The 16,935-nt window shown below is 41.1% G+C and overlaps 1 protein-coding gene across 1 annotated transcript; it reads right to left on the reverse strand.

Annotated features, from left to right (window-relative positions):
• Positions 1–2,359: 2,359 nt before the first annotated feature.
• On the reverse strand, positions 2,360–16,671 carry si:dkey-195m11.8 (fidgetin). The gene is made up of 3 exons (XM_059330199.1): positions 16,546–16,671; positions 15,550–15,779; positions 2,360–6,317 (listed from the first exon to the last, which is right to left on the reverse strand). Exons 2-3 carry the CDS (start codon positions 15,572–15,574, stop codon positions 5,152–5,154), a joined length of 1,191 nt encoding a protein of 396 aa, XP_059186182.1. The 5' UTR covers positions 15,575–15,779; positions 16,546–16,671; the 3' UTR covers positions 2,360–5,151.
• Between the last annotated feature and the right edge of the window lie 264 nt (positions 16,672–16,935).

Below are 16,935 nucleotides of genomic sequence, written 5' to 3' on the forward strand. Positions count from 1 at the left end.
TACTGGTTAGATACAAGGGACATCTTTCTTAAATCTGCCCCAAGTCTAGTCTCATCAAGAAGAACAAATAATTAACTACTGTTAATGTTTTGATCATAGACTGCATGACTAAGAACCAACCACATGTGCTGCTGCAGTAAATCTGTTTCTAAAAAAGACAACAAGGCCAGCAAATATAAAAGTAGGTGAGGTCATCCTTTTCTTAACATTGATTGCTTTTACCAGAGATGGAACATAAGTAAACTTACTTAAGTGCTTGTACTTAAGTGTTTCGGGTGGGGCTGGGTATCACTATTGATTTCTCAAAACGATTTGATTTCCATTCAGTTTTCCTTTCTACCTATTTAAGTTAGATTCAGGTACAATTCCAATTTTACTTGAATATGAATGAGATTCTCAAAGGACAAATGCTGTAAATTTTACAAGGAATCCTTTAACTTGGCACATTATTAAATATATCTATATCGTCCCATATAGACTTGGCCCCTAAGCAGTTACATTAATCATGTCAAACATGAATGCACAACAGCAGTCAACACAAAGTGCAACTCTACAGATTTTTAATAATACATAACGTATATATGTTATATATAAGTATATACTGAATGCATATTTTACTCAAGAAAACATGGAAACAAATACTATTGCGTTTTACAGACTTTGTAGTCCCATCCACCCAGGGCAGGACACACTGATGTTTCCCTACAGTCTGAAGGACGAGCAACAGTACAGTATCACCACTGGGTAAGCTCCTGAAACATCAGGGTGACGCTGTGGACTTAATAAATAAACATTACCATGTATAGTGCATAGTCCACAGGATAGTATAGTAGATACACACAGTGTTATGCCTTTTTTATCCTGGTACCTTTGAGAGCCTTTTGGGGAAAGAAATTACTCATCTGAAAATGGACATTAACACGGTTTGGAAATGACAAGAAGAAAACTGAATAGAGGAGCAAAAGACACTGTCTTGACATTTACAAGTAAAGACACAAACTGAGCCTTAAAGCCTGAATGCTGGAAGTCATGGTTTGTGTATAAATACACAAAAGCAAATTTGCTTTTAACCCGCATCTGTGCTGACCATTTGCAAAATGCATTCATACTCGTATCAGTAGGTCCCTAAATATATGCTGATTTGTTCATTGTTTTTTTTAAATCTTCACTATATTTTGGGAATGACTTTGCAACATGGTCTATTTTTGTTGTCCATCAAGGAGCACTATTATTTCACAGTTATTTAATGCAACAAGGTACTTCTTAGCTGGACCCTGTAGGTGGCACTGTTGTACTTGCTTAGGTGGCACTTTTTCAGCTGCAGCAACTGTCATTGTTTGTTTGATGGAGTTGAAGAAGATATTAATATGGCTGTTAAACATGCAGTCTCTGCATTTTGCAAAGGCACCATATATGCATTTCATCAAATGAGAATTAAATGTAATCTTTGCTATTTAACACAGTTACTTTTTGATGGTGCGCTGAGCTAATTGCTCAGAATAAGGAATGAGCCTGAGTCTGCAAATGTGTTGAGCTGAGGTTAATAGATGGGATGAGAAGCTAAGCAAATGTCTTAATGAGGATTGCTGACTTGATGCCTGCAGCCTGTTACATGCAGGTGGTTTTAGGTTTGTTTAAGATGTAAAGACTTTACTGATGATAATGACCATCATAGTTAAAAATAAGTTTTACATACCACCGTTTTGGGCAAAGAGCGTTTTGCAGTGGAATGTTGACGTGACGTTGCAGCAAGGTTCAATTCACTGGGGATGAAAGGACAAAAGTTTTGGACATCTGTCACACGCCAGCGCATGCCCTCCGCCCTCCAGACAATGAAGCTGTGGATAAGGGGTGGTGTCCAGGGGAAGAGGGTCAGGATCTTCTCCACTCTTCCTTTCCTTTTATACTATTCTCTCTTGAGCTTATTATGGGGTCTTTACATAACACAAATGGCCCTGTGGTTAGGCTAAAAACATTGGTTTTACAAAATATCTCACAAGTAGGGCTGCAATTAATGAATATTTTATTATCAATTAATCTGCCTTATTTTCTCAATCAATTAACCGTTTCATCAACAAAATGTCACCAAATGATGAATCATGCCCTGTGTATTTCCCTAAACCCAAGGTGACTTCTTCAAATGGTATGTTGTTCATCTGACCAATAGTCCCAAGCAGTGTGATGCTAATGTTACAATACTGGGTGTAGGTGCTTCTACAGATAGCAATCAGTCACTGTCATGTTTCAATATGAAGTTGCCAATGTTCAGTATACTTTGTAAGAGAAAACATATATGTATTAGTAAAAAGGACACTCAAACCCCAAACATTCAAAAAGAAAAAGACAGTCTGGGCCTTTTTTTGGTGTGATATCTTCATTTCCATGACACAACAGTCTTTAGTGAGGTAGACTATAACAGGTCAAGAATTAGAAACATTGCTTCTTAAACTGGCATGAGAAATGACATGAAATAAATATTTCCATGTACATTGTCTTCATAATGAGGTAGAAATGGTTACAGAGAATGTACAAGATACAACAAAAGTACAACTGATTTACAGAGATAACACTGAAATACCATTTTCCATAAGTTGGACAAATTCAACTCCACTTCAATGAATCCGAGTAAAACCGAAAACACCATCAATACTGTTGTTTGTTGTTTTTTGTAGGTTAATGTAGAGCACATTGTTTGTGTGGCATTGAAGAGCATTCAATTGTTGTAGCTAAGCGCTTAAATACTTTTAAAATCTGGGGGTAAGAATACATTATTATTTGTGTAATAAATTGTTAGTAATCTGTATTTTTTTTCCTCCAGCACATTTTGAAGCAATATCTTTGTGTGACGTCTTTGTTTCTGATAAGTTCAATTTTATGAATGTGCTTAAATTTTCAAATTAAAATACTTTTTTTTATCACATTAAGTTTCAGACTAAATCTGAAGCTGCATTTCAGCCTAAATCATACTATCAATGGGGAGCCAATCTCGGGGCATGGTTTTAGGCAATAGTTTGGTTTTGTTTAATTTTGCCTTTAAAAAAAGTATGGCACAACTTATGAAGGGATAGCATAGTGGATCAACAAAGCCACAACACTGTAACTGTACATATTTTCTGACAGTGAAAAATACTTGGTGAATATTTTACTTCTCCCTTCTTGATGGTGTCAATTCATGTTTGAGCTCATATGCAACTGACTGACTGGTGAAACTCAAGCTGTTTTAAAATACTGATATAGGAAAATGGAGATTGGACACTTTATTAAAACATTAACAAACCTATTATAAAACATATTCTGTAATATGTGTAAGTCTTGATATGTTAAAAGTTGTTTATCAGGAGTGCTTTGTTTTGACAGTTTGTCCACAAAACCGTTTCCCCACTGCTAACTACACTAACACTTAACATGTCATTCATTTCTCCACCAAAACCTATAAGAGAATTACATCTATACATGAAGAAAATATGTTTCATATATCTAAAAACATCATTGATGTACATTATGGCATGTATTGTCCTTTAAAAAAAATATCTGAATTACATTCAACATTTCAGGCCTTTGTACAAAAACCTCAAGTTTAATTTTCCCAGAGCAATGACACATGTGTGTTTCTTTTTTGTGTGTGTGTGTGCATGTGTGTGTATGTATGTGCGTTTTTTTTACTGTATGTATCAAAGGCCTTGTAAGTTCATAGTTTCCCTGATGTGTTCAGAGTTTGTTTTGCTCTTAATAAAACCCATGGCTCCGTTTTCATCTCGCTCCATAAAGCTCCCTACAAACACCCTAAGGTAATAACATACATTCTTATTTTATCATTCTGAGGTAACAATATTCTTCCTGAGTATTTAATAACACGACTATAAATCATCCTTTTGAGAGGCAAAAGTAAAGAGAATGCATATTTTCTTTTAAAAAGTATATCCTATAGCAGACAAGCAGGTAGATCTTCATAAAGAATGTAATGTTGAGCGAAAAAAATGTAAGAGGCACTCACAAAGAAGGATTTATCCTCTACTGAGACCTGCATGTTTCTGTGGGCTGTGCATCCAAACAGAGGTAACAAACAGGCTTACATGCCTTTAAACTGTTTGGTTTGAGTGAATTTTAGACTTGTGCAGACTTGAGCATGGTTGTTTGTTTTTGGTTGTTTTCTAAGATTTGTGTAGTCATTCTACTTTCTTGTAAAAGTTTGATTTATTAAAGATGTGAGCTGCACCATTATTCACAGATACTTTCTAAAAAATATACCTGTTCGTTTAAGGATCAGCAGAAATCTGCAAGTAAACAACACAATTTGAAGACAATCTGCATATGCTGCCATTTGTGAATCCTAAATACATTTTTAAATGAACATAAAATCTGAGATTATTTCCCCACTCTTTCTTAACATCAAAACAATTTTAAAGGGCGGCTTCATGTATACTATGCAATCATTTGATAAGCAGCTTGTTATGTATAAACTGGACAAAAAAAAGTTGTTCAGTAATGAAGAAGTTTGAAAACAAGAAGGACACCGGGATAGGATAAGGAACATGAAAAGAAGGGGTCAAGGGAAAAAAAGTTAAAGGGGGAAAGCGAGGGATGAGCAGGGAAAACATTCATTTCTCAAGGCCAGGTGACACACCAAGCCTTGGAGACAGCTGTGTAAAGTAGCAGTGATTGTGCTGAAGTGGTGTAGCAACCTCACCATTTCAGTTATTGCTCTCCTTACTTTCTGGTCGGTAATGATTTTTGTGGTGTGGAAGAACACATTGCAGTCGAAGGCCTTTCACATACATAATGGCCACAAAAAAATTTCACCAACTTTTAAAACAGCAATGTTTGCAGTGCTGCTGCCGCAGTAGCAGAAAGGAAATAAATAGGATCCTGAGAGAAACAGACACTCATACGTTTAGACTGTCTTAACACTATCTATGTAGAGAATGCCTTAACCTCGCCCCTAAGACTTACCTCAATCTTACAGGGCAAAATGCTCCTGTGAATCTTTGGAAAAACATGTATAATGAAAATGTTAAAGTTGCACAAGAAATACCAGTCTTGTGCTCGCTAGTGAAGTTAAACCTTTCATTGACAAATCTAATTGTGTTCCCCCAAAAAACCCTGGTTGGTTTCAAGAACAGAGAGTATCCTCTCAAATGCCGACCAGTGTTGTCAGCGCCCTGCAGTGGGGTCCTCAGATCGTGTCTGCGGTGCAGGTATCTTCATAGACATTCTCTGTTGCTGAGGAAAGTTGTGCTCCCCTGACACACTCTCTCCTGCTAGACCTGATGGTGGGCTGTAGTCCCCTGCCCCGCCATAAGGGGGTGACATTATTGGCTTTGAAGGCTTGTAGGCCTGTGGGTCTGAGGCCGAGCCACTCATATCGTAGCCATTGCCGTGCCCGTTGCCGTGACCTTTGCTATGACTGTTTCCATGGCCGTTGCCATACTTTCTGTAGTGTGACCCCTCTACCTCTGCTCCCTCCTGTCCTTCCTCTGCCATCTCAAAGGCCTTGCGTTTTAGTGGCACCCCTCCCTCGGAGCTCCCTCCAAGGCTGTGAGATGGGTAGTTATAACTGCCCCCCACCATGGTGGGCCTAGGGGCCAGAGGAGTGGGGGCACTGATCCCAGGGGGCAAGTAGGAGGCACTGGGGTGGCTGTATCCAGAGGACAGACTGGTTTGCGGGTAGCACCCTGGAGGGTAGTTGTAGACGGGAGTGCTGGCGCTGTAGCTGGGCACTAGGGTTGGGGCGGCCTGCAAAGGGTGTAGAGGGCCAGGGGGAAGTGCTGCGCTGGGCTGAGGGCAGTATCCTGAAGACAGGTAGGTGCTGTTGTAGGCAGGAGGGTATTCCTGAGATGACGGGGCACTGCAGGAGCCAGCACCACTGTAGCCTGGCTCAGAGGTCAAATTACTGCTCACTACTGTCACACTTCCCGTGGCTGGAATACCCACAGATGCAGGGCACACCTTGGTGCCAGTTAATGCCTCCAGTCCAGGGTAACACTCCATGCCCTGGCCTAGTGCCCATGGCTCAGATTCAGTTTTCAGGAAAGTACCAGGCTCTGAATAGGCTCCTGTAGGAGGGCGTTCATAGGACAGCTCCAAGCCCGAGTACTTCTCAGCATAGCGTTTGAGAAGAGAGGACGCAGTAAGGGCTGATATGTCATCACTAGCCCAAGGGTAACCTGCAGGGGCATAGCCGCGGCGAGCAGCTGTAGCGTAGGGGTCATGTTTGTGGGCAGACGGTGGCGAGGTGGTAGAGGTGACATCTAGGTGCTGCTCAGGCCACTGAGATAAGGGGGCAGCGTGCTCCGGGGACCAGTGCATCTTCAACAGACCTGACAGAAACGAGATTGAAGCTTAATTAGTCCACACAATCATGAAATTATGCATCAGATGTTTTAAATAAGCAGTACATATATGCAGCATTTTGTCTATATCAGGTATTTGAGGTATTTCACTCTGTTTTCCACAAATCACAAGCGAGTTACAAGTTCAGTTTCATGAATATCTGCCCTCATAATCAAATTGGCTTGCTGACAATTTTCCAGAATCATGTCAATGCTTAGCCTGTGCTCTTGTACACATTCTCATTGAGGCAGGGGACAACTACTCTAATCTTTATGTGAAGCCGGCAACATAGCCCCAAGCCTGGTCTCCACGGCGATAAGCCTCTATCAGCCCGTGAGCTGCCCTCTGCCTTTGCCTCTCTCACATTAGGGCCATTGTTGTCTCTCTGTGACTCTCTTAGTCCACAAAGCCACCCCCACCGAGCGTGTGATCTAATTCGGCCCAAACCTCAGGGGTCTGCTGGACGGGGGATAGGAGGTGGGGGGGTCAGTATGTAGCGTAGGGGGGGATCAGAGGAGTTTTTCGTCGTACTTCACGGAAGGCCTGGACCAGTATATCTATGACGACTATCACAAGTGCACCAATTGATTGAGCACTCAAAAAAGTCTGATTTTTCACATGCCATGTGTGAATATGTATGCACATTTAAACAAACAGAGTAATCCGCTGGTTTAGTGGTCGTGGGTTTTGATTGGCTTTTGCGGGCCTTTTTTTTAAACTGGCATTAGGCTGACATTCCAGGCATTGCAGAGTATTATTAAACTGTCCGGATCCCAGACCCAGGCCAGAGGGGCTTCCCTACAATTGCACTGGACAGAGGAAGTAGTTACTCACCATCAGGGATATATGAATAACTCATGAGTCAGAATATTATGCTAATATGCTATTAGTAAATTGGCACAACCATGAGATCTGTTCTCTTGCAATACTATAGTTCGATATAATAATATAGCTTTGTAAATAATGTGATTTCTGGCCTTTTGCCTTCTGTGAAACAAACTGCAGTTTTTAGCACTGTTCTGCAGAATTCGGTCATTACTTTTCAATTAACATCTTTTGGCCAATTATTTAGATATTTTAAGGAATACTATATTTAGAACATCAACAAAGCAGCAAAAAATATTTTCTATGTAAAGATATCGCAGAGATAATGGCACCTGAGCACAGACTGAATTCACACTGCCTGTGTGTGTGTGTGTGTGTGTGTGTGTGTGTTATTATCTTAGTCTGGTAGTTTGGCCGTACATGTATGTTAGTGCACATGAGAGCATGTGAGGCCCCCCACCACCACCACCACAGCTGGCACCGCTGCTGAAACCACCATCCCCAACATAGACGATATATAAAGACGTACAGCTCCCCCAATTCCCACTCCCACAAGTTAGGCCTATATATCTTGAGAGCTGTAATTGACTCATGATTGGTCTGACAAGTGTTTGATACCTCTAGCTCCACTTTTGGTTATTATTGTGCAGACTCTGGTTCCCAATGACATCACCAATGCAAGATGGCAGTGCCTATATCCGGGATATTTAGGCTTCAGCAGCAATAGCACAGTTTGCACTGCTAGCCGCAGCCATTTTGGTTCAGCCACCTCCAGGTTTGCTTGTCGCCAGAGGTGAGAGGCAATCTCGGTTGAATTTTGTTCTGATAGTCTTGCACAGCAACATTAGGCTTTGATTTATGGAGTATTGTTACAACTTATAATTATGTTCATAGTTGATTAATCTGCTTGAGTCTTTTGATTATCAAATAAATATATTTCTTGATAAAATGAGAGAAAACTTCCCAGAAGAGCCTAACACTGAAAGATAGTCAAATGAGAATGCTATATAAAACTGAGAAAAACAGGAAATTGTTAAACCATTTTCCCCTGTTAATATCACGTAAATAACGAGAATATTCATAATATTTGCTGACTAAATGTTTCAGCTCTGTTCAAGCCCCTGTTCATCTAGATGTCCGAGAGATAGAGAGGTAGAGATTTTGAGGAAATACACAATAAGCAGGCTATATATGCACAGTGGTAAGAGATTACACACACACACTTAACTCACATGTCTACTCTGAAACTGTCTACATGTGGATTATGGCAGGTTGTGTGTCACATGTCCACTTGGACCACCAGATGGGCCTAAAACGGTCCACATGTTGATCCCTAAATTAAATGATCCTTCAGTCCAATAATCCCACTCATCCAATCCAGGGATCGCAGCTCTCTCTACCAGCCCAAGCTTCACCCTGCAAAATCCCTATGCTCCTGGGAATTCTGACTGGTCATGGTGCTCATCCCAGACAAAAAAATATTATTAGCACAGGAAGGTGGGAGAAAGGCTAATGTTCTTAGTAGCACACATTCATGACACAGCCACGCAAAAAATCTCATCAGGAAGAAACTTCTGGACTCTGAGGTTAGAATAAAAAATACTCTGGTTGGGGTGAAGGAAAATACTTAACCCTGACCAGAGGCTGTTGATTCATTGTCTTTCCCAGTGATTTACTGATGATTGCTGGATTACTGAATCGGGTCTACCGGGCACAGGGTTAGGACGCCCCTAAGCCCCCTTACCACTGTGACTACTGTGAAGCCACTATTGTTTACATTTCTCATTCCAGAGCCAAAGGTTTCAGTCATTCATGTCAATATCAGAGCCCCAAAAAGTCCTAATACTAAATAATACTAATACTCTAAAACCCCAAAAGGAATAAATTAAATGTTCACTAGGAAGAAGCCATTATGACATGTTCAGAGGGACTGTTTCCCCCCTCAGATTTTTTGTTGATATATAGGCTTTCCCTCTGTATCGACACCAATCTCACTTCATGAGGGGTGTCATAGGGGGTCAAATGTTGAGGACATTGTAAAGCTCTTTGAGACAAAATTGATTTTGGTTGGTTTGACTGTCAAGTGAACAGCAAAAAATGAAGAAAAAGATGTACACATTTTACATTTGAGCCTTTAGGTATTCTGGCAACAAGATGGACACCATCTTCTCTTCCATGTTCATGCATGTTAGAGTCTAAGAAGTAACTTCAGTTCGCTCATGGAACACACTTTGTATTGACTAAATAGTAAAGATGTTTGTATACAAACATTATAATTTATATTTTTACGTTAAGTCCTTCACATGGAATAGCAGATGACACTTGGAAGTCAGTTATGTGTGGGGGGAAAAAGTTATGTTCAGAGAGAAACATGTGAATGTAGTAGTAATATAGAATGACTCCCTGTATTTCGAAAAGGTTGTTTGTTCTTGGGATTCCTCTGAGAATCAGTCTGCAGCTCTTTACAAGCTTCAGCTTAATTTCAAATACAATGTATTTAAAAAGCATTTCTCAAAAATGTACATCTTGCAGGCTTAGAGAAAATGTATCAATGACTAAATTATGTCAGTACAAGAAAAATCCAACATGTAATTCTGGTATAACTAATGCATACAGACAGATAAACATATAGCGTCATCAGATTGATACTCACTGGTCATGCTGATTGAAGGTATGTGCCAATCATTTACCGCTTTGCCTTCGACCTACTCCTCACCCCGTCTTCACCTGATGGTCTATAATCTATCCGAGACATATGACACCACGCTAATCTAATGTGTCTGGAATCCACATCAAAATACAGGAAAGAAAGAAGGATGTGAAAACCATCAGACAGTGGAACGGTGAACTGGAAGATCTGGTTGGACTGAGGACCAGACTGAGGAAACCAGACTAATGAAGGATTAGAGCACACAGGGCTTATGGGAGTGTCGGTGCTCTGTGACAATCTGACAGTCGTGGACAAGAATTAAAGAAGCATCACCACTAGTGAGACTACTCCTTATGCTGGCTGTAAACTTCGATAAAGGCTCTATTCCGAGACAAGGTATCAATATTGTGGAATGACATGATGTTTTTAATAGAAATGAACATTACTCATATGTATATATATATATATATATATATATGAGTAATATGACATATATATATATCTGTCATATTTCCATCTATTTCTGTTTTTGAAAGAAAACAAGTGCAAATTCACAATAGCTGCGACAATGTGTTTCACACTAATTATCAGTGTAACTGAGATGTCTCCAAAGTGGTACAGTTTGTAACTGTAACTGCTCTCTTTGTCAGCTGACATTCAGTTATGAATTATATCCCATATAGTGTTTTTCTCTCTGTACATTTTTACATTTTAACACTGCCATGTTTTCCAGGAAATGTGAATTTCTGCAACAATTACTGTTCAAGAATGCTGTAGCATTAGACATTAAAGTAAGGATATTAGGGAGCAGGGTTTGGGTATTAGGAGGGATGAGGGAGGGAGCCCCTAACCCTAATCTAGCACCTCATGTTGGCTTGGGGCTTGGAAGCACCCCTCCATTCTTGGTCATGCTTGGCTTAACAAGAGACAAAGATGAGTACTAAGCCGGCTTGGTACTATGACAGCTTTCCTTAATCATAGTGATTATCATACTGTCGACCATCACCAGTGTTTCCTCTTTGTCCTGCAGCAGTTTGGCTACTGGACGCATCAGATAAAGGGAAACAAGAACATAAAAGACCGGTCAGTACTACAGTTTTTCCTTACATGTGCCTCTACCACTCCAAGTCCTTTGTAATTCTGTGCGGGCTTTAACGTGGCTGCACTTGGAATTCAGAGCATATCGATTGCCTACACACAGCTCTCAACATGGTCCTGGCTGAGCCAGTGGCTATGCTAACGGAGCAAACGCCGCACAATGAGCTGGACAAACCGAGACTCCCACCGTGACTTCATTCTCTGGTCAGGACACCATTACGCCAATATATCTTTAACAGTTCGTTACAGAGCTGTTAAAATCGTGCCACTATTGTTTAGTGATCTTGCTCCACGAATTTCAAGAAACAATTAGGTAAAACATTACTTCAACATTAATATAGAGCAACATATATATATAGTACAGGGGGGGACTGTAAAAACATCTATAGACATTTTCAACCCACTCCTGCAACATAATTTACTTCCACTGTTTAATATATGTTTCAAATTTCGAAAGATTTGTCAATATATGATGCCCTACACTCAGACAAACAACATATCTAAAGAGCACAGTGTACCCTGATTTGTCTTATTTAAATGTGTGAGAACACTTAATCATTTGTACCTATGCAGTCAACATATGTTTAGTTCACAGTACTCAACCTTCAAAGTCCTTAAATGGCTGTACTGTTCACACTACACAACTCGTGGTCTTGTGTTATCCAGGTTCCTGAATCTTGATCTTCACTGGTCGTTCATACTACATAAATGTTCCAATCTTAAATCTTAAAAATAAATTTTGTCATGAAAAAACGGGCAAGAAGGGACATGGACATTTGTTTTGTTAAGCTGAACTTTTCTTGTAGTCATGATTATTGATATTGTCATTAGCGTGCATGTTCACAAAATAGCCTGTTTTCTGTAGGTACGACAGCAAAGTGGCCATACAGACGAGCCCTCCCCGAGGTTTCCCTTCCACCCATATCTTATACTCTCCTTGGCTGTAGCTCTCTAACAGACTCTGTCAGGTCCAGATACCTAGCCTGCTAGATATCTGCGATGCAGTGGCGTACCAACAGTACGCACATGTCACTTGAGTGTTGATTTTATTGCTTGTTTGTTTTGCCTCTGTTCTGGAGCACCAAAATCTGTCAGCCAGTAGAAAGGGCCAAAGTCATGTAATGTGCAAGGCACAAGGGGGGGGGGGGGGGGGGGGGGGGGGGGGGGGGGTTTCCACAGCAATAGTTCTCAATATCTGAATCTCTTGTCTGAATAATTACGTTGAAGTGTCACAATGTAGTTATGTCTAGGTACTTTCACATTTATTTATTTTTTTACATACGCTTCCGAATGGCTTTGCTAGGTGTAATATAACTAATTTGCGTTGCATTATTGAGAAGAGCACGGTCACATCAAAAGAAGAGATGGCTTGTGAGCGCACTGAACGTGTTGAGACAAGATGGGATCAAGTTAATTGAGGTTAGAGGGAAATACTAACATCCCAGAGTCACCTCCAGTGTAGCAGCCATGACACTTGTACTCAAAAGTGTAGATCTGTTTTCAGTGTGCATGTAATTCTCCTTTAATCTAGTTGTACCCAGAGCAGGAAGTGAGGTAAAATAACAGCGTCGTGGTAAACTCTTCCTCTTCTCACCAAGACGTAGACCTGGATGTAAGTAGAGAGCTTTAAACAGGAACTTGATGCATCCAATAAAGAGATGGACTGAGAGTTACTCTCCCAGCTCTCTGTCGATCTGTCAACACCCTCCACTAAAACCAGTCTCAGTGCTCTAAACATTACTTCTAATGATTGGTATCGTTGATAGGATATGTAGCAAATTTACTGAATGATTTTCTCTTTCAGTGAAACTAAATTTTACAAGTCATGGAAGTTTTCTGTGCGTCATTAGAGGCTAGTTTGACTCGTGGTCCACTGCATGGTCAGTATGAGTAATTAGGGGTTAATTAGATGAAAGTAGGTGTGGGGGAAGGGGTGGACTGGAATGGGGATTTGGGGGTTGTGAGGCATCAGACATGGCTTTCTGGCTTGACTGGTTGACTAGATGGGGAGTGGAAACAAAAATCACCCTCCTGGAGCTGAAAGGTCCTCTGTTAGCACTTTTTTCTCTCCTTACAATAAACAAAGACTTACATTTCCTGAGGATGGACAGACACTCAGAAATACACACGCCAAGATGCACACACAGGCTCAAGCAAGCTCCTATATTGTGCTTTCAGGGCTGTGTTTAGCTTCAGCTGGCCAACAGGCAGAGGAGCTCCTGGTCATCAATCGGATGAGTCAGGCCGCTGGAATGCCAGGAATCTAACCTGAGATCTATTTACAAAGCACATATCCTCTCCATACGCTCAACACACACTGTCCACTCTCAGGCTAAGGAAGGGAGGGAGAGAACATGCTTACTTACAGTGCTGATAAATGACCCTATCAGCTGTTTGCACATTACAGGGCGATTTGTATTAGTTAGAGTTAATTCACACCACTGCTTGTAAGATCAATACAGAACACATCAGAGAAGAAATGGGGTATGAATATACATGGGGCATGGACAATGGACTACACACACACACACACACACACACACACACACACACACATACACACACCCAATGGTTATCTCTGCTGTCCTTGCTTACAATGTAAATGAGGGCTAGATTGTTATGTAAGCAGTGACCATAGTCTGAAACGCTGGAGCCAGTGTGAAGGAGGATCTGCTTAGGAGAAAACCTTCCCTCTCCCTCCTCTTTCCCCTTCCCCCCTTTCTCCAAGCCTGCACAGTCCACCAGGCCACACTGCTGTCAGCCAATCAACTACTGTACCATATCTGATACAAGTTATACATATATCAAACCTACAAGTCATGTCTAACTACAAATCACATGACAATTTTAGTGGGAATGTGGATTTCCTGCTAAGAAAGGCAGATTTGTCTCAAAGCACAGCTGCAAACTTACTTAGAATACATTTAAATCTTCTTTTCCTCTCATTTTATTTTTTACTTTCCTTTCACTCTGGATAAGCCCTTAAAGTCTTTCTTTCTTTCTTGAGCCCACTTCTTTCTCCCTGTGCTGTAGTGAAGACAGGACCGTGTGTCCAAGCCTGTGTGGTCAGTTTCCCCCTCCCCCACTCTTTTAGCTCACACACACATGTGGCAGAGGCTGGCCTGGCCCCTCTTTGCTTATTGTGTCCACTCATATATCAGGCTGCAGCTGACCAGTCCCTCCCCACGTATCCTCCATCTGCCCTTCACTTTGCTCTTTCTCTGTCATTTCACCACCAGCAGCGCGGGCCGTTACTATAATGCCTAATGAGGATCTAAGGTGTGCAACCATTTACTTAACAAGCTTTCATGATTACTATAGAGGACTAATGTGTGTGTGTGTGTGTGTGTAAATGGAGGCGGAGGGTGATGTTTATTTGTCCCTCTATAAGGGGACTAATGAGAAGCTGGTGACACCAGGTTACTAACGACCTAGCTTTCATTCACAAAATCGCTTCACCCTGGTAACTGGCGGCTTAAAAGGGCTGACACCGCTCATCATCATTATGGACGAAGCCCATTATGAGGTGTAGGTGATTGTGATTGTATGTTTACTTGTTTGAGTGTGTGTGGAGATGGGCAAGAAAGTGGTTGGGGTTATTTTTTGAAAAAAATGCCATCGTAGTATTGAATGTAGGCAAAGTTTCTGCACCAAGAAATCTAACGTGACGCTGTGAATCTTTTAGAGGGAGGAATGTGACAGAAGTATGTTACCAAAACCTCTGTCTGCTCAGACAACTCCCTCCTTCTCCCTGGAAGTTTTCCACTGTTTGTCTCTGTGCAATAGCTCTTTAGAATATTAAAACCTAGAAGTAAATCCCTGTTGCATTATTCCAATCAGGTTACCGTTGTAATCCTGTTAAAGCTTGGCCTAATCAATAGCCCAGTCAATCAATATAAGCATATTCATCAGGCTGGATAGCAACCTCTCATGATTAGCACATATACAAGTGAGGCCTGCACATTTAATCAGATTTTACATAATGTTGCACACATACAAAATATATCTGTTAACTGTAATAAAACTGGAAACAAAATTAGCTAGGGTGTGTTTTTATGAAGGATTCAACATTCTTTTACATTGAAACATAAGCTATTTTCACCTTAAATAAAAAGACAGGGTCTCCCTAGAATCTCAAGGTGTCATAAGGCTATCATTGTTTAAAAATATTTTTATATTTAGTATTCTCTAAATATAGTCGACTGCCCCACTGCACTCCTTCACTTTGTTCATGTTGCTCCTTAGAAAAGCAGGACAGCAGTGCTTTAGCTGTTGTCTGTTTAAACTAATTGTTACTATGCTATATTCACATGGAGGAGCTGAAAAAACAAAAACTGAACACTTTCTGTCAAATTCCTCAATGCAAAGCCTAGAGACTCAGCTGTTAAAGCCATTAGCATATCTGCCTTCTCAAAATGACTTCTCAGAGACCCCCCAGCCCCTCACTTCCCTCTACTGAGCCACATGAGATGAGTCCTGGACAAAAGATGAGCCAAATTAAGAAGTTGTAGAGAAAAACAAACCAATCCAGGTCTCACTATTCACGTACAACATCCCAAACAGTCTCTTCATTGGACATGAAATAATAGTCTGAGCAGAGGCTGCGTATACACACAGGTTAAAACATAAAAGCGGTGCAGACTTACTGTATGGGGTGACAGGACTGAGCATTCTGCAGCCCTGGCCCCAGGTGAAGAGGAGAGGACTGGGTCCACTTGGTGCTAGTGAGGGCCCAGCTGCATGCTGCGGGGCCTCCCCTGGCTGCTGCTTCTCCTGCTGCTGGTGGTCGTGCGGCTGTTGGCTCGGCTAGTGTCCGGCTTCCTGGACCCCTCCATGGTTCATTTCACAGCTCAACAAGGCTGCGACATGCTGCCACCTGAAGAGCACACACATGCCAGTGTCAGAGCCCAAAGAAAATAATGTTTATTTTTATTGCAAGTCACATTGTAGGGAAATGTGTAGAAGTAAATAAATGTGTAAATTACAGATAAAAAGGCCCAGTAACTTGCATTTATTGTATGTTGAATTAAAATCCATATTAAAAAAGACTACTTTGAAAATACTTTTTAGATATAATTGCAGAAAGCAACTCATTATGAGTTCATCATGCGCTCACTTCTGTTTTCCTCAGTTTTTCTGTCTGTTTATGTGCATGCACGTGTGTGAGCAACCGATCAAGACAGAGTTTGAATGCTAAATGTCCTTACAGAGAGGGGGATTTTGCCCTCTGACCACAAAACCACACGGCCGGCTTGGACTATTTTTTATTTTATTTTTTTAAACCACCCACGTTTCAACACATATTACAAACCACAACTTTGTACTCTCTGCAGAGAATTGAGGCTATGGTCTCTAACATGGAATACATGAGGGAGAAACTGAAGAGTGTAGAATGGGAGAGGGCATAGACATGTAACCTGGTTTGACATGTAGAGGACAAACTATTGAGAATGTCATACGTATGTATAAAGAGAAGAAACTATAGCATTTGCAATGGAGTAAGTGGCCAAAAAAGAGTGCACATCTCACATAAAGAGAGAATAGAGAACATTGAAAATGACAATAAGCATCAGAAAAATTACTGTCATTACTGCTTAAAGAAAAAAAAACCTTTTTCAACAAGTGACTAAATGGTTACTGACCTGATCATGCCTGGATTTTCTTGATGAATAGTTCAATTTGGAAAGTAATCCACAAAGTACGACAGGGGAGCCGACATTTATGTGTATGTGTGACTGTGTGTGTGCGTTAGGCTCGTACTCTTTTCTGGGACCCTATCGTTCTCTCCTACACTCCCTCGCTCGCCCTCCAGCTCCCTTTCTCCCTCCCCCCTCCCGCTCTCCCTCGTCCAGTGACAACAGAGCAGCGCATACATCCCCTCCCCCAACCACGCCACCCCTCCCCCTCCTCCTTCTCCCTCTCTTTTGTTAAAACTATTTCAGCAGGAAGGGAGAGAGAGGGAAAAAGTGACCAATCATGCAGTGTCAGAGAAGAGCCTGTTTCCCCCTGCTGCGTGTGTGTGTGTGTGTGTG

Source organism: Centropristis striata, chromosome 3 (assembly GCF_030273125.1).
Source record: "Centropristis striata isolate RG_2023a ecotype Rhode Island chromosome 3, C.striata_1.0, whole genome shotgun sequence".
Lineage (NCBI taxonomy): Eukaryota > Metazoa > Chordata > Actinopteri > Perciformes > Serranidae > Centropristis > Centropristis striata.